This window comes from Aspergillus neoniger, assembly GCF_003184625.1.
Source record: "Aspergillus neoniger CBS 115656 unplaced genomic scaffold BO87scaffold_12, whole genome shotgun sequence".
NCBI lineage: Eukaryota > Fungi > Ascomycota > Eurotiomycetes > Eurotiales > Aspergillaceae > Aspergillus > Aspergillus neoniger.
The window spans coordinates 639650-657866 of NW_020291140.1; the positions used below are offsets into that span (position 1 = coordinate 639650).

The window sequence follows — 18217 nt, forward strand, 5'->3', positions numbered from 1 at the left end:
AAGTCTGGTGGTTATGATGTCAAGACTCCAATTGCAGAGGAAGTTGGTGCAAATGATTTAGTCAGCCGGTGGATGGTGGCCCTGGGCATCCACAGCTGACGACGACACGACAATCATGACGGTGAGAATTGCCACTGCAACTCCACTAGAATCCCTCAGGGACCTTCTAGAGGTTCCATGGTGATTTACTAATATCAGCCTGGGCCATCCTGACTGGTTCTTCAAGTCTAGAACCGGGAGGGGCGGAGGGGAAGTGCCCTGGGGCCCGAGCCTTCCGCGCACCTACAGAATGAGGGCATTCAGTGCAAAGTCCTAACTAAGACTCGACAACAGGAGATGTTGCCCAGGTATTTTCATCATCGAAGAGGACATCCGATGCAACCGAACCGGTCTAGTCTTGATCGTACGTACTCATTTGTAGTAGACTCTAGCCTTATCGATAAGGCGTAATAGTACAAACCCACCCCCGGATCGCGTGGAAGCAAAGTGAGCAAATGGAAAAGCAATGCGGCGCTACTCGTCACGTCACGGTCCACCGGTTCGGCTTTGCACTTGCATGACCAGCGATGACCAGAGCCTAAATAACATGATGAATTATGACTCTCCCCTCTGCTCTTCTCGCCTCTTTTACTCTCCTTCTTGTCCTCTTCCTCTCGTCCTCTTCATACTTCTTCCTACTACTCCCATCTAACAACCACTACCTTGCAAATCAACTTATACTGCTTACTCTCATACTTCCAAACCTACTCTGCCACACTCATAACCACACAGACCGCAGCTTCAACGTTACTCCCCAACTCTATAATCAATACCCGACTTCACCGCTGCTAAGCCCCACCACTCTTTTGAGTTACGGGCTGCAGACGCAGGCAGTCACTAGTAGGCAATACTATTAAACGCCTACATACATTTATAGGGCATCCCGTTGTCCCTATATATACCTAACTCTCATCCTCCAACCTTTGAGAGACATCCTTTCTCTCCATTTCTCTCCTCCCTTCGTATTTTCACTTCTTCCTCCGGCGTCCAGTTACTATGGCGTCCGCCGTTCTCCCAGCCTGTGCGACCCCATACCGGGCCTCTTACTCCCATCGGTATCCTTCCAACCTGATGGACATGGGCGTTGAAATGGATTCGTATGGATCCTACCAACGCTTCCACTCTCCCTCTCCCAGTCGGCGGTCCTTGAACCGTCAGCGCTCTACGTCTTTCCCCTCCGTCTACTATTCGGGCTCTCCGGAGCATCACCCCGTCGAGCCTCGACGGAAGAAGGAGAGTAGTTCTCGGCGCCGTCGTCATGGCAGCCCGTCGAACCCTCAGCCAGCCAGATACTCGAGGAACTCGATGCTGGTCAATCCAGACGTCATTGATCGTCTGGACAGCGCGAGTCTCTGCCAGTACCATCACGAGGGGCCCTACGATGCTGTCTATGCGGAGAGGAACTACCACACCAACCAGAGCCCCGTCGAGGCAGTCAAAGATTCAACTGCGGAGACCTTGAAGGCGACTCCGAAAGATAAAATTAGGGACTGCATCGATAGTCACCGTCCTCTGGACGGAGTGGCTTATTACCCTCCAGGTCACACAGACATGGAGGGCCGCACCTACGAATACGAGGAGGGGCCGAACATGATGAACGACTATGGAAACTTTATGCGTTGTCCCGGTCAAGTAAGTTCCTGATTTGCTGTGCACTGATTTGCAACAAGCTCTAACATCCTTCTAGAAATTCACCGATGAGGATTTCAAAAAGGACCCCTTTTACAATGCACCCCACCCCAAGCCATTCGCCTCGCTCCGGAAAGCGCTCAGTATCCGTCGTCGCAAGCGCAGCGGAACTTCTTAAACCAGTTCATTCAAACTTTTTGTATACGGCCGCACTACAACATGCATTTGCGGTTGGTTCGTCTATAAGACCGCGTCTCCCTGATGGAGCGGCGAGAGTTGGTGTTGGGTTTTGATGATTTTTGGAGCGTATTTTTCCATATGTATTTTATTTTACCATGATTCCCCTGCTACACCGGTCATGACCTCGGTGATTACGGTATGACATGATGTGTCACGCTCGGAGTTGAAGCCTGGAGTATCACGGTGGAAGGCGTTCATGGTTGCTACAGCCCCCTTTGATGGGTTTGAATTGGGAATATCCATGGTTGTTCTTACTTCTGCTGTCTGACAGTCAAATTTGACGATCTACAATCTGCCACTGCTCAATGAACACTGTAGAGTGCATACAGCGTAGTCATTTGTCCCCCATACGGAGCCGCGTTAGCGTAACAATTCATCCAGTGTGTTGTATTGCACACTACTAAATATACTACTCATACTCCTATCTGTAACAAGTAACCTGCGAGACATGCATCTGACATGTCCTAGAGCCTGCGGAACCTGTATGACTTCACGTCAAAGCGCATGGCATAGTTACTCGATTTACTAGTTAGTAAGTAATCCCTTATCGGTCTGTATATTTACTCAGCGAAATAACTAATGAAACTAACCAACCCGATATTGAAGCGTGGCATCATCATGTACCGTGACCGTTATAGCACTCCAAATCGCTCCTGACGCCCCTTAATCTTACCAACACGGCCATGCGACAGCATGATCTTGATCTCGTTATCCTAATCCGTCAGCTGATGCAAGGACATTAACGTTGCGAGTTGCGATCGCTGAATAAACCACTATATTGAAATCCTTGTGAAGTACCGAGCCAACCCCCCAAAAATAACAGCAAAGAGAACAAAGACAGAAAGTCGATTTGTAAACACTTTCTATAAGGTATAGGCAGATATATCTAGACTACCGTGGATCATCGCAGTGGGGAGCTGTCTGAAACAAGGGTTTTTGTTGGCGGCGATAAGCCGGCGGAGATGGAATTGATTTGATGACTATTGATGACTACTTGCGGATCATGCAACTCCGCGCCACCAAGGACAACTTGTCCACTTCGCAACGGACATTCCTTGAATACTCAAGTCCCCTCGTTCCACCTGCTTCTTTATTCCCATCATTCGTTTTTGCTTCCTTTTGCTGCAGTTGGAATTGCATCACCTCTTGTGCAGGGAAATGTCATTTGGCCTGATCGCGATTGACCGTTGACAATCCAGGCCTCCCTTCCGTCGCTGATCTACATGTGAAGGACCCTGCTTCTTGGCTTACCTACCATAACCTTCATTGCATAGCTTCACTCTATACACTCCGAGTTTCTGTCATACACTCCGATCCTTTCCTACGTTCTTGTCCACTCGTTTCCGCCGGTCTCCGGCCATCCCAAGATGCGCTCCGCAGCCAAAATTTTCTATCTGGCGGTATTTGCCCTGTCGAGGCTTTCCAATGCCGAGACTGGGCTGCACCATAACCAGGACAAGTGTGCGGTAAGTCGATACAACGCTCGAGCATGCGCTTTGGCTGCATATTGAAGACCAGACTTGGCTGATCCATTCTCATCTCTACCAGATTGACCCCACTGCCATGGTGTCTGACGCTTGCGTCTCCTACGCCACCATCGATCATCTGAACGATCAAGTCTACACCCTCCTCCAATCCATTACGCAAGATACCGATTTCTTTTCGTACTACCGTCTGAACCTCTTCAACAAAGTCTGTCCGTTCTGGAACGATGCGAATAGCATGTGCGGGAACATCGCATGCTCCGTCAACACAATCGAGTCAGAGGACGACATCCCGTTAACATGGCGCGCGGAGGAGCTTAGTAAACTCGAGGGACCTAAAGCAGGCCATCCGGGCCGCAATCAGCGAAAGGAGCGACCTCTTAATCGACCGCTCCAGGGAATGTTAGGTGAAAATGTCAAAGAGAGTTGTGTGGTGGAGTATGATGATGAATGTGACGAACGGGACTACTGTGTTCCCGAAGATGAGGGTGCTAGCGGCAAGGGAGACTATGTCAGTCTCGTTGATAATCCAGAGCGGTTCACGGGGTACGCCGGTATGGGCGCTCACCAGGTTTGGGACGCAATCTATCGGGAGAATTGCTTCCTCAAACCGGTGCCAGAGCTGTCACCTGTGACCCCTCAGCTGGGTGGTCTTCAAGCGGTCAACGATTTCCGCCATGTGCTCCAGCAGGAGCTGAAGCGCCCGGACCTGCTTCCCTTGGACAACGAGTGTCTCGAGAAGCGCGTATTCCATCGTCTCATCAGTGGAATGCATGCGTCTATCTCAACCCACCTTTGCTGGGATTACCTCAATCAGACGACGGGGCAATGGCATCCCAACCTTCAATGTTTCAAAGATCGCCTCCACGATCACCCCGAGCGCATCTCGAATCTGTACTTCAATTACGCGCTGGTCTCGCGCGCCGTGGCAAAGTTGCAGAAACACCTACACAACTACAACTACTGCGTCAGTGATCCGATCCAGGATGCCATGACTAGGGAGAAGGTCTCCAAGTTGACCTCGACCTTGGCTGATCGTCCTCAAATTTTCGACGAGAACCTCATGTTCCAGGACCCCAGCGCTGCTGGCTTGAAGGAAGACTTCCGCAACCGATTTCGCAATGTCAGTCGCCTGATGGACTGTGTCGGATGCGATAAGTGCCGCCTCTGGGGCAAGCTTCAAGTGAATGGGTATGGCACCGCTCTGAAGGTGCTGTTCGAGTACGACGAGACCAAGAATGGCGAGAACCCGTTGCTGCGCCGGACCGAGCTGGTGGCACTGATCAACACCCTTGGTCGCATTTCTCACAGCATTGCGGCCGTCCGGAGTTTCCACCGGGCCATGGATGTGGGCGATGGGGAGGTCTTCACCATTCCCGCAAGCATTGCGTCCAAGGATCGCAGTGGCAAGAAGAAGACCCGACGACTTCTCAAAGACGGTGGCTCGACCTTCTACTACGAGGATGGCGATGATGACAACTTTGTATACATCACCGAGAAGCTTCCGTGGGAGAAGGTCCGAGTACGCCGCGACACTGATACGGCCTGGGATGACATGAAGGCCGAGCTCTCTATGATCGGGGACATTCTCGTCTACGTGCTGAAGAGCTGGGTCAATGCACCGAAGACATTGTAAGTGATGGCGCCCGATAACGTTCGCTGTTGTTTCTGTATACTGACTAGGTGTTGCAGCTTTGAAATCGCCGTCCTGGAAATCGCTCGGGTATGGAACTACTGGCTGGGTCTGCCTGTGCCACCACGGTCCTGGAGGATCCAGCTCCCCAAGCGACCCACCCCTCCGACACCCCCAACCCATGAGGAGCTTTAGACACTAGAAGTTGGGAGACGTGGAAGATGGCGGTGACTGGGATTGTATTGTATAACTAGCGTCGTGGAGGACTAAATCTTTTTCCGATCTGTTTGGGCCGGCGTTGTTGACGATGCCTGTTGGAAAATCGCATCTCGGGAGTTCTGGGAGCATTTAGGCCGCTGTACATTTTCATTTTTTCAAGCAATGGGCCTGAGCATTTGATGGTGATATATTACATTCAGATAATTTGGACAGCAAATATAATATCCCACTCGATAGATAAGTAACTATCTACTGAATGTTAATCTAACTACTTAGAGATAGATAGGTGGTAACTAATCATCACCGGGGACTTAACTCGGCAAGCGGGAAGCCTCGGTCCATCGGGACCACATGCGACCTTTTCTCCTCTTTTCTGGCTTTTTCTCCACCGCCTCCATCTCCATCGCCATCCATCGCCTCTCATTCATTCATTCATTCATTCATCACATTCAGTCCATCCAATCCATCCAATCTATCGCCCGGGCTGTCTCTTTCTCCCCTTTCCCCTCTCTTCTTCCCCAGACTACTCTCACCCCCCAACCCCCCAAATCCTTCTTTCGCGCTATTCCCACCTCTCGCTCTCGCTCTCGCTCTCGCTTTGACTGGCCTCCTCTGTGAGGTCCATCTCCATGCGAGATTGCTGAGGTACCAAACCCCTCCCGCATATCCATGGCGTCCGTTTCGCCACCCAAACCGTGGGAGAGGGCAGGCGCTGCTGCTGGTATGTCCACAGCTCTCTTGGAACACAATACAACAACAAATCACATTTGCATCTGTCTGCATACGGGGTAGCTGACATGTCACTCACTTCTGAAGGGTCTCCTGCTTTGGCAACATCATCGGCGGCTACTCCGACCGCCTCATCCGCGATGACGGCCAGTTCGACTACTCCGACCGCGGCCGCCAGCGCCTCGGCCCCCACAGCCACAGCATCCTCGACATCTACTGCTCCCGATTTACCGTCTCGTCCTAATACCCTGAATTCCGCTGTCAATCGCACCGCCTCCAATTATTCTCCCTACTCGGCCTCCCGGTTCGGCGCAAGTCCTTACGGCGGCTACGGAAGCTACTCGTCGCCGTACTCCCGCTTCGGCACCATGGGCTCCATGTACGGAGGCTACGGTGGCATGGGAGGCTATGGCGGCATGTATGGTGGTATGGGAGGCATGGGAGGGATGTACGGCGGGATGCCCGGTGATCCCAATGATCCCAACAGCCTGACGAATTCCTTTAGCCAAAACACCCAAGCTACGTTTCAGATGATCGAGAGTATCGTGGGTGCGTTTGGAGGATTCGCTCAGATGCTGGAGAGCACATACATGGCGACTCACAGCTCCTTCTTTGGTACGTTAATACCTTTGTCTATGCGTGTTGCTGTCCTCTCACTAACAGTTGTCCAGCCATGGTCTCCGTAGCAGAGCAGTTCGGCAACCTCCGAAACACGCTTGGCTCCGCCCTCGGTATCTTCACCATCATCCGCTGGTTCAAGACCTTGATCGCGAAGATCACCGGTCGTCCCCCGCCGGCTGATGCCACCGCCCTCACTCCGTCCGCCTTTGCAGCATTCCTCAGCGGCCGCTCCTCCCCCGCCACCCTGCCGGATGGCACTCCCGCTCCCCCCAAGCCCTCTAAGAAGCCGTTCTTCATGTTCCTTATCGCCGTCTTCGGTCTTCCCTACTTGATGGGCAAGCTGATCAAGGCTCTTGCTCGGTCGCAAGAGGAGCGTCGCCAGCTGATGCTGGGTCCCAACGGGGAGCCCGTGCAGGGCCAGGGTGCACCGCTCGACCCTTCCAAGCTTGACTTCTGCCGTGTGCTCTACGACTATACCCCTGAAGCCCAGGAGAGCTCCGGCATCGACCTGGCCGTGAAGAAGGGCGACATCGTGGCTGTCCTTAGTAAATCCGATCCGATGGGTAATGCCTCGGAGTGGTGGCGTTGCCGTGCCCGTGATGGCCGCGTCGGATACTTGCCCGGACCGTACCTGGAGACCATCCAGCGCCGTCCGCAACAGCAAGCGATCACCTCGGGCAGCGAAGCCGGCAGTCGCAGCAACTCGATGCAGGCGAGCGCGTCTGAGGAGATGGCCGCGGAGGCTAAGAAGCCCGAACTGAAGGGCAAGATGGGTGATATTTCGCCCGAGAGCTTCCAGAAGAGCGCTTTCTACTCATGAGCGTCATCCATCCATTAATCTCCCTCATACACATATCTATAGTATCATAGTTACACTTCCAACACGCACACTCACCCGCACACCCCAGCATGACTGACTGCATGCATGCATGCATGCATGTCTGTATGTTACGAACCACGCGAAGCACGTGGCAGGACCTAGGTTGACCGCCTGATGATGACTTATTACCATTACTTTTTTTCTTCTTCTTTTATTTTCTGTCCCCTATTGTTATTGTCCCCGGATTACCGGATTTGGATTGTCTAGCGTTGGGTACCTGGTATATGGGCATGTTTCCTTTTTCTTTTCTACTTTCTTATTCTCTTCGAGGGATTGAGTCATCATTTTCCGGTGCATGTTTGTTTCAGCGCAAAAAAAGAAAGATCTCCTTTAACTTTTCTTTCTTTTTTTTTCTTTCTCTTCCTTCCTTTTTCTCTCTTACCTATATGGTTATCTCATGCAGTGGGAACGAAATATAGTATATTCATCATCATCAATCTACTATCTATCTTTACTTTTTTTCACCTTCGGCTTTTTGTAAGAAGTACAATCGACATGTGGCCTACCCTGCTCACTACCTATCCAATCCAGCATACATACATAACTAGTAATCAATTAGTTTCGTGGCACACACTTTGTCATTCACCGGGCAGCCTAGCCCATCTGTCTAATTCGATATAAACGGAATAGTAGTAGTAGTAGTATAGCAGACCCTTCATTTCCACCCCTCCCTAATCACCAGTACTCTCTATCAGCCACTCACTCTTTCCAACTTACCAGTATCTATCCTGCGTATGTATGTATGTCCATCCAACATCTCCTCCATCCATCAACAATTGCCCCATCCACCCATCCATCTATCAACAAAAAGCCCAACTCAACTAAAATCAATGCCATCAACACCCCCACCCGAAGAAAAGATTCGGACCTGCTCAGGAAATAGTTAAAGGTAAACATACATACATACACAACCATAGCGATACTTCTTGATCATCATATCATGCGGCCATTGTGTAAGTAAGTAAGTAATTAGCCATCCAGTTCAATTAGCTTATTTAGTTAGTAGCTGAAGGAAACTAAATACCCAACTTAGTATACTACTAGATACTACTGCTGAGTAGGGTAGAGAGCGTAGTAGTGTATCGAATTGCGTCACTAACATGCATGCACTGTGTATGTATGTATGTAGTATGAGTTCCCCTCCCAGCTAGTAATTCTGAAAACAGCTGGCTAGATACGTTGATACTGTCAGTCTCTATGTTTCTAATTCCATGGGACTAGGATCTATCACTGTCTTCGATGACGTTATTGCGGTGGGTGGTGGTGGTGATGGTGGAAAGGAAGAAGGAACTAAGTAAGCTAGCTAATTAACTACTGGGCAAGACGGGAAGTACGGAGGCTTTAGCTGACTTGACATCATCGTGCAGATCTGAGGCATCCACGGAGTTTAGTCCAAATGGTGCGGGAGGGGGAAGGAGGAGATTGATTAAATTGGCCTGTTACTAAATAATAATATACGAATAATTCGATGAGTAAATAGGGATCAGGGCATGTGTTCAATTGGTGTAGTTGCTGCCCAATGGCCCAATGCGTACTTTTGGCATGCCATCTACATCATAGAGAGAAGGTACATCTTTGTGATTCCAGTCATAAGTACAGGTTGGTAGATGATCTGTAGATATTGAAAATACATCAAAACGAAATTAAGGTAGATAGATGTAGGGAGCTGATGCTTCTAGATTGCGGGAAATCAGTATGACGCCCTCATTTTGGGCGACAGGAGAAGCCAAATGAGCTATCGACGTGAAGGGTAATTTGAAATCTCCCCAATGACATTATTAATATCAAAGCCTGTGAGGGAGCAGGCGAGTGAGGATGAGCGAGTAGTTAGTCTATGCACTGACTCTGATAGACTGACAGGGACTAAGAGAGCTAGCGTCCGCGGGCTTGAGGATCAGCGACGGCCTCATCAAGAATCCAAAACCACCGATGCGCTTCGCCCCTCCGATCTGCTGCTATTCATCGACTTTCAGCAGCCCCAGCAATTAGGCCAGGCGCACGCGCTCACTGGAATCAAGTTGTAGGTAGTCGGGCTCGGCTGCCGCATCGGAAACAATCATCTCACATCAGCCCCTGTTTTCGCCTTCCCATTGGTCATTCTTGGCAGGCCGTGTCTGTAGCGGATATCGTTTCCTGGGCCTTGTAGAATCGCTTGCTTTTGGTTCTTCCATGGGCCTTTGCTTTTTCCTTACTACCAGTCTTCTCCCTTTTCGGGCTATGCTCTTTTGTGATCCCGGTCTTGCTGTCCACGGGCCCTAGCCACTTCAAGAGACCCGAAATAGAAAGATTGATCTATGTTAGTGGTACAGCAGGGTATGAAGGACTTGGCCCAAAAGTTGACTTGGTCTAGAAGTAATGGTCCGACCACGACTGCACTACAGCTAAATGCAGGAGCCAATCACTGTGCGTTGACTGTTTATGTCTCCCTATTCGGACTCGTCACGGATCGCTGTTGCCTGTGCTCAACCATGGTAGATAGAGTGATGCACGATCGGGTCATATCTTCTGTCATCACTGGATCGACAGCCGTGGTGCTAGCATATCAAATTATACTTATGGATAATTTAACAAGGACGATCGACAGTCCCAGTAATTCTGCATGCTCTCTCGATATTTGGATGCTCTGCTGGCATGATCAAACCAGAAAAGCCAACCCATAAAACAAAATGCAAGGATGGCCGATCTACTGAATCTTGGAGGGAGACAGCAAGAATCGGTTCCCTAATCTCGGCGATGGACCAGTGCATGGTTTGCCTTGTGGTATAATGTGACGATCGGAATTGATGCCAGAGTCTGTGAGCCTTCGTATTGAGCCCAAGCACCGTGAGGGCGATTATGCCTTTCACGCCATTGCAGAATGTGCCATGCCATCCTTCTCCATGTTCATCCACTTGTCTCGTAATCAGTATGCTTTTTTGAACTGGGTACCAGGTATTGAGATATTGAGCGAGAAGTATAACCGCTGGTCCGATAGAAAACACTGCCAGTCATGCCTTATATTTGGGAGTAACTCAGATGGAAGGCCGACCGTGGCAACAGTTGAACTCACGGTTGTATCCGTACGAGCTGTGGATACCGACCGATGTCCAGAAGTGCATAATGGGGTCCTTCCCTGGATCGCATTCAACGAACTATCGTAGTAGGGGCCGAAGGATTCGCCGAGCAAGGTTTGCTGCACTCCCTGAAGGATGTAGTAATGAGGTCACTAGAGTCACAAGTCAGACAATGTTTATACCATCAACAGCCAACAACCGCAGATGTCACCGCAAAAAACCGCAATCTTCTTTCATCTTAAGGGTGTATCGCAACCTACATTATACCGATTTCCCAATATTTTCAAGCCATGGATGCTCTATATAGTCGGCACTCTGTGAAATAAATGAACGGGAAGGAAAGAAATAAAAGACAAAGGAAAATAAAGTGGAATATTACAGAGGGGACACCAAGTGGAGAAGGAGGCAATCGACTCAACCTGCCAAAGAACAGAATATAGCAGAGTATAAGGATGTTGACAGATATCCAAGATCTTTCTATGTTTTCGTCCAATGACGTTGATGTTCTTCATCCTCCTCCTCACTGCCCAATTGAGCGAGAATGCTGGTCAGAATTGGAGGGCTGGTGGCTGCGATCCTCGGCAGGAACAAATCGGGACATTGATTGATCGAGAGTTCTCGAAAGCTTCAAAAGCTTTTCCTGGAACATCTCGAGGGTCATCCAGCCATCTGGCCCCTGGACCCCGTCAGTCATTGGTTTCGTTATGTCGTTGGTCATAGTTCCGGATGAGACTGATAAAGATCGCGCGCTGCCAATTCCTGGATTACGAACTGGTTCGGGTGGATCGTCATCTGTGTTATCTAGTCAATTAAATCTTCCACCATCCCGACTGCATGTTGCTAAAAACCAACAAAATACCTGGCGGGGCATGTAGTAGAATAGCAAGAGAAACCAACAGAGGGGTGGGGGATCTCACGGAAATGTGACGGTGTTTCTGTTGAAGGTGATAATGTCATTGCTCGTTCCTCTGGTGGTGGGGTAAAATAGCTCATATCGGAGGGAGTTTCTGGCGACTAACATGAGTAATTGCAGCACTAGGGGCGGATTGGGAGCATCCTACCTGGTTCGGGACTTGTTGCCTGGATCGGCTGGACGGGCTGGACGGGCTGGATGATCTGATGGCCCTGAGGACTGTGCGGAGGGTCCTCGCGGGAATTATTGGCCTCCATGTTCGATCCATATCTACGGACAAAGCGTGAGATGCGTTTGGAGTCGACTTCCTGCCCAGCAACACGAAAACCTGTTTGCTTGCCTCGGGCCGCTCGTTTCTGTTGCTTTCGGATCATGACATGGACTTCTTTGGCCTTGATATTCTTGCGGACATGCCATGCAGCCAGGCGATCTTTGTATTGTTTTTCTCTAGAAAGTTTGAATGTCAGGGGAAGCCTATAACCAAGCTGATTCGTCCAGGAGTGGGGAAGGGAAGGGAAATAAAAGAAAAAAGCAACATCAATAACAATGACGCACTGTCCTCTTCTTCCGCTTTTGGTGGTGAAAGGAAGAAACAGCATATTGCTGCAGAGGGACAAGCAATGCAAGCCAATAAGTGAGAAGAATGACAAATACGAGGGCGAGTGGGAAAGGCAAGAAACAGGGCAGAAATGGCAAATAAGAGAAATGGAGGCTGTACGATGCAACAAAGTTATAGTCACGCTCCATGATCCTCTTCACATCACGGAGCTTGAGCTGATTGTCTCGGTAGAGACTCTCGATAGCCGTGCGATACTCATTCCAATCCTCTGATTTGCGGGGTCGGAAAACGGTTGATGAAGAGGAGGTTGGAATGGTAGTGATGGAGGAGGTGGTGGAGGTGGTCGTGGTGGACGGCGGCGGAATGGAACCATCCATCATGAATTAGTCACTGGATATTCCTCGTCAACCATACTCTGAATCGAAGCGGGACGTGCAAATCAGCTAGGCGGAAGCTCGATATCACAGCAGAGATCGGGAAGAGTAGTTGAAAAGAGAGTAAGGAAAAGGGTGAGAGGGAAGACGGGAGTAGAAAGTGGAGAGGCTAGATAGATAACTTGAGGAAAATAGTAAGGTCGAAGATAAAAAAAAGGTGAAGTAGGAGGGCGAAGTGGTTATGCAGACAGAAAGCCGTAAGGAGAAGAGACGTCGTCAGGAGAGGGGGAATTGTGTCAGGGTAACCAGAAAGAGTAGTAAGTAGTTAACTAGACTAGCTAGCAGCGGCGGAGGCTGATGAAGCCAAAGGCAGCAGCAAGAAGCAGCAGCAGCAGGCGCGAAACAGGGTCGCGGTCTTACTAGCAGTTAGCTGGTGGGAGTAGATCGTGTTCTGCGGAGGGCGGGAATTGGTGGTGATATAGTTCGGGGGATTTCAGCGAGACCGAAAGAGTATGTAAGTAAGTAAAGTAAATTAGAAAAAAAAAGTAGTTGTTAGTTAGTTAGTTAGTCTTGTCAGTTCTGTCAAGTCAAGTCAAGTCAAGTGCTGTCAAGTTGTCAGTGTTCGACAACCGCCAGCCAAGGCGATAAAATCAATAGCGATAATCTTAGTCTGGAAAAATCAGTGGGAAAAGAAAATAAGGAGTAGTAAGTAATGGCGAGAGTAATAATAATAAATTATAATACTACCACAACTAAATAATAATAGCAACCATAACTATTACTCTCTGGCTGCTGCTGATGGGAAAAATAATTAGACTAATTGACGAGGAGCCAGCAGCGGGTGGGTTAGTAGTACTACGGGGTATGCATGTCAGTAAGAGTAATGTACGTTGGCTGACCGGCCATCTGGATCCTTTCCTCCCAACCAAACGATGCCAACAAACAGGAGAAGACAGCAGCTTTGGAATGAAACATTCGGGAAGTAAAGTAAGTCATTGATTCCCTGTCCAATTGGGGAAATAGACGCAATTTTTTTTTTTTCGACTTTAACTCTGTTGGTTACAAGTTATGGGCGTAATGTGAGAGGAGGAGGGGGTGGGAAAGGGAAGTAATGAGTATCATAAGAGAAAACACAGAAAACAGAAGGGTAAAATAAAACACAAAAAGGAAAGAGGAAAATAAAATACATCAAAACAAGTGCTAATTCGGGCCATGAGAAAGTAAACATTGTCAATACCGCAGACCGGAGGCGTCTGGGCAGCAAGTAAGTACTTCCTCTCCACTACTAGGCGAGGATCCCACAGGGCAACCGGGTGGTTCGCCGCTGGGGTAAACCTAGTACGGGCGCTAAATAAAAGTACCGCTGCTGACTGGCAGGGCCAATAGCATCCGCCTACCCTTTGCGGCGACCTGCTGCTGAAAAGCCCGCGGATGTCGCTATCCTGGTTCCCGCGAGCCAATCATGGATTATATGAAGTGGTCCGTGTACTTTTGTCACGTTCTGTCTGTCCGGTTCTGTATGGATGTATGGAGTTCCGACAGTTCGCGGTTTGTCGTAATTGTAATAAACCATCAGAATGTGGAATCACAATCATCATCAGCAGCAGCATCATCATCAGGTGGGCAGGCACTAATTTAGGCGTTACGAGGTACCTTGCCTGGGTCAACCTGGTCAACCGCCTCGGAAGCTAAGACCTATTTCCTGAATAGTGCAGGTGTATCGTTAAACGGGGGGGAATCACATCCTTTTTTCTTCTTGAATTTTGTTTTTATTCCTATTAATTTCTTTTCTTCCCACCCTAAATGTTTTGCAGATATGATATAGAGGAAGTTTGGGTTACAACGGTATGCCAGCATGAAGTATGGCAGTCGCAAGTCAGGCACTTGGTAATATCTATCTACTACTACTACCTATTACTATCTATCCCTTTTGAAAAGTGAGGCACTGCTTGGTATACCCGGGTAAATAGCCTGGTCGCCTCCTTCGGGAAAAGGTACCCAGTTGCTCTAGACTCCTGGTACTTACTAACACCTTGGAGAATATTTCCACAATGACGCCATGGATGATTTTCTGCTTCATCCGCAACAAACGCCAAAACTGAAGCTAGTATTCTCACCTCTGCCGGGTATAAAACTGAAAAAAAAACAAAAGGTGTAGACGGAAGGTTGAGAACCTGGTTCAATGCGCAAGGAAAAAAAAAAAAAAAAAAAAAAAAAAAAAAAAAAAAACGGAGACACCTTGAACTGAAGCGCCGAGTTCTTTAGTCTGCGACCCATCCGACGGCCATACTACTTGGGAGTTAAGTGGTCCCTTCATATAAAATCTGCGCCATTTCTGCAGGTGCAACAGCTCGAAGGATCCGTCTAGCTCCAACGTATATATCCAAACCCCAGTCATACTTCCGTTGCGTCTCCTAATTACTACTAGTAGACTCCTGACACCAAGGAGCTCGTTCCTCTCAAGCTTGACAGGGGGGAGGGAGTCGGGGAAGGATGTCTTCCTGTTCGCTCAATCATCGCCCCAAGATCTGCTAAAGGTACAGTGAGCATAGAACCCAGTGATCTAGAAAGGGAAAGAGCGATCATGATCATGCCAAATCATCAAGAATGGGCCAATACTCGCCTTAATTTATCTGCCAGCACTGTATGATCAGGTTGCGGATGGAAAGGCTGCGGCTGCATTCTTTTCCTTCTTTTGCTGACAATTTTTTTTCCTTTGGCTTGAGTTGGATTCGTGGATCTTCGGGACGGGACTTCCATACACGCGTCCGTGTGTTGATGAGTGGGCTCATGACCCGATGTGGCAAAGTTGGATCATAGCAAGGATCATAGGATGAGGCCTGAGCTCTCCCAAGCGAAACTTTCATTTCCATGACTGTGGCTTGGACGCTACCTTGATCAGGGGGGGAGGAATTGCCTCGTTTCCGAGAGAGAAAAAGGGATCACACCAATTCCTTCCCTGTTCACATATTGGATACGATTCACTGCAGCCATTTCATTATTTCTCCGCCGTGAGGGTCGTCCAAACTCCCATTTATCAGGTTTCTTCCTGAGCATAATCTTGGGACGATATTCAACGACAGCTGGAACTTTCGGCCCGTCAAGTTGACGGTTCGGATCGGAGGTCCGCCCGTTTTCCCACCCAAAGTTCTGCCGGGGATGCAAAAATACAACAAGAGCATAGGTACGGTATTTACGACCGGAGCCATTGTATGGACTATCTTCCTTCTTCTTAGTACCTGCCCAAGCTTGCCGAGTCGGCCTGAGCACGACCACTGTGGAATATTATTAAGAAACTTAGTAGCTGGCATTGTTCCAGTCCTTACAGTTTTAAAAAAAATGATGGCTGCCTCCACGGGGGACTTAACATGAACAGGCACCGATACAGTCTGACAAGTGAGTGGGTTGGATCAATGACCTTGTTCTTGTTACTCTAACCGTTTTTTCTTTCTGGCTGTCAGGGTTGGGATCGGTTCGTTTCAAGTATTGTATGTGCCTCCTAAACCGGCCACTGATCAACTTGGTTTCGCCCTCGTCGACCAGTGCATGGGATTCGCCACTAGCACTCTCGGGGAACAATACACTTTCTGTCTTGATCGGTGTCTCACCATCACTTGCTGCGAGCAAATGCTCGGCCCATGGGGATCTTCATGATTGATGACATCAGAACAGCCACAGAGGACACGAACCGTGGGAGCACAGACTGCCTAGGGCTCTATACTTAAGTGATATAACTACATGAAGCCATGGCTAGTGGCTTTGCATACCTTACCTTTCTGTACTGGTACAACACCGTGGAAACAGCACCATTTTGCCATTATATTTCCGATCCACCAACTTTGGTGCAGGATAACGATTCAGGCTATTGGAGCCCGGCGCTGCGCATTACCTTGGAAAATGAACCAGGACATTCAGCAAGGTGCGCCAGTTAGCCAAGGGCTGACAGAGGTCAGCTTAGGTACTTTCGCACTTACCGGGCAGACCTTCTACAACCTTGCACATAGTGCATGTGTCATCTGGTTCTGATGAGGCCTATTCTGTTTCTCTACTGTGACCCATAGAGCAGAGCGAGCTGAGTCCTGCTGAGCACAGCTGAGGACGACAGAAACTCACTTTCGTGCTCTGGCGCATGCCAGCCAATGTCATTTGAGGATCGCCCATCCTCGTGGGAGGGATCCAGCCAGCCACATTGCACGGTATAGGATATGGCCCGATGAATGGTGGGAGAGATTGTGCTGTATTAATTTGTTGCCCTTGATGGCTCTCGTTCTTGGGGTTGGAGTTTCAATCACCAGCATTCGATCTCAGGTTTCACATGCTGTGTCCGCCAGCAGATCCAAAAGGCCATCCTCGCTTGGGTCAGCACTATCCGTACGTTGCTCAACATGGTGAGGCTAACCTAGTGGGCTCTGCGGAAGAGCCGAACTTTCTAATCCTTCCGTCCAGTATTGTAGGCATCTATGCTTCAACGCCTCGGCGTCCTGCTGGCTGTCGGGCACTCTCTTTGCCGCTGACATAGGATTTACTCAAAATGCTTCCATGCATCGGCACTAGAAGGCTAAGTCCAGTCGATCATCGCCATGCGTCGTCGTCCTGAGAATCAAGTTATCGACCACGACATATCACAACTGATGCCTGATTCTTTTTTTCCCTTCGAGGACTAACTCCTTTAAGTTCTAACACATCGAAGCAGCCTGCCCACCAAACCCCCCTTCCCTGCCCGTATCTGTGTTACCTGTGTAAAGATACGCGATACAGGATGATACTTCATCCTAGTAATTCCTGCCTATCAGTGTCGGGAAAACCCATACTTATCGGTTCAATCCATACCAAAGCAAATCCCACCCATGCCACCCTCTGATAAGTATAAGGGAAAAAGGAAATTGAAAAGAGCAGATAGACAAGAAAAATAAAAAGAAGCAATACCATTTCCCTCGCTGTCTCTTGTTTTCTCCCTCCGCTCGGGAACTCACCCGGCCAAAAGTACCTACCTACTTACATGCAGTGATGAAATAACCCATACCTATCTAGGTAGGTAAGCTGATAGCCGGATAGTAAGTAAGTAGTAGCAGTAGTAGCAGTAGTAGTCCAGATTCCCTCCTCCACCCCCTCCCCTCTCTCTCACTCACAATCGAAATATATCCTCCGCCCTAAGATTTAGTTTCAGCTAGCATCACGTAAGGGCTGAAACACAAAGCACTGCATGCACGACAACCTCGACCATTACAATATATTACTTACTAGGTACCTAGTGCAAAGCCCATGTACGATATATATATGTATGTATGTATGTAACTACATACATACGTACATACATACCGCAATACATAACATACAGACATACATCCATACAACCGGAAATGGAACAAGGCAACCACCGGCGGCATACATACTTGCATCCCAATCAATCTATACATAGATAGATAGATAGAATACTACAGTACTAGGTACTACTTAGATAAGTATTTCCCTACCTACCTACCTACCTACCTACCTACCTACCTACCTACCTACCTACCTAACGGAAGGGAGCAGTTATTTTATTGCTACTTCCTTACTTACTTCTTTCTCGGGTAAATAAAAGAGTAGTTCTTGGACGGTGTGGTCTGTCCTCTTCTTCTTTAGTACTACCAATTTAGGTTGTTTATGGGTGATCCCCCACCCCCCACATCTTTTCTCCGTGTCTTGTTTTGGAAAGAGAGTAGATTGATTATGGATGGATGGATGGAATGGATGGGTATATAGGGAGGTGATAAGTACTGGGGGTGGTTTGGCAAAAGTACATATGAAGTTCAGTGGGAAAAGGGACCTAGCTTTGGGGGGATGTTCATATTACAGATTATT

General features: G+C 48.8%; 5 protein-coding genes across 5 annotated transcripts; 4 read left to right on the plus strand and 1 right to left on the minus strand.

Annotated features, from left to right (window-relative positions):
* The first annotated feature begins 606 nt into the window (after positions 1 to 606).
* Positions 607 to 2205, plus strand: BO87DRAFT_356869 (uncharacterized protein). The gene is made up of 2 exons (XM_025621387.1): positions 607 to 1671; positions 1727 to 2205. The coding sequence occupies exons 1-2, from the start codon at positions 1036 to 1038 to the stop codon at positions 1844 to 1846; spliced, it is 756 nt and encodes a 251-aa protein (XP_025480990.1). The 5' UTR covers positions 607 to 1035; the 3' UTR covers positions 1847 to 2205.
* Positions 2206 to 2946: 741 nt separating this feature from the next.
* BO87DRAFT_375696 (ER oxidoreductin) lies at positions 2947 to 5489 on the plus strand. Its single transcript, XM_025623112.1, has 3 exons — positions 2947 to 3374; positions 3457 to 5028; positions 5085 to 5489. Exons 1-2 carry the CDS (start codon positions 3276 to 3278, stop codon positions 5026 to 5028), a joined length of 1671 nt encoding a protein of 556 aa, XP_025480991.1. The 5' UTR covers positions 2947 to 3275; the 3' UTR covers positions 5085 to 5489.
* A 304-nt stretch (positions 5490 to 5793) lies between these two features.
* Positions 5794 to 7432, plus strand: pex13 (peroxin PEX13). The gene is made up of 3 exons (XM_025619639.1): positions 5794 to 5965; positions 6061 to 6588; positions 6645 to 7432. The coding sequence occupies exons 1-3, from the start codon at positions 5914 to 5916 to the stop codon at positions 7412 to 7414; spliced, it is 1350 nt and encodes a 449-aa protein (XP_025480992.1). The 5' UTR covers positions 5794 to 5913; the 3' UTR covers positions 7415 to 7432.
* Positions 7433 to 8208: 776 nt separating this feature from the next.
* Positions 8209 to 9498, plus strand: BO87DRAFT_385767 (uncharacterized protein; the record flags this gene model as incomplete). Its single annotated transcript, XM_025624737.1, has 6 exons — positions 8209 to 8214; positions 8392 to 8427; positions 8536 to 8591; positions 8649 to 8768; positions 8955 to 9041; positions 9327 to 9498. 6 exons carry the CDS (start codon positions 8209 to 8211, stop codon positions 9496 to 9498), a joined length of 477 nt encoding a protein of 158 aa, XP_025480993.1.
* Positions 9499 to 11047: 1549 nt separating this feature from the next.
* On the minus strand, positions 11048 to 12376 carry BO87DRAFT_396114 (Clr5 domain-containing protein; the record flags this gene model as incomplete). The annotated part of the gene is made up of 4 exons (XM_025625227.1): positions 11048 to 11276; positions 11445 to 11541; positions 11589 to 11925; positions 11996 to 12376. The coding sequence occupies 4 exons, from the start codon at positions 12374 to 12376 to the stop codon at positions 11048 to 11050; spliced, it is 1044 nt and encodes a 347-aa protein (XP_025480994.1).
* Between the last annotated feature and the right edge of the window lie 5841 nt (positions 12377 to 18217).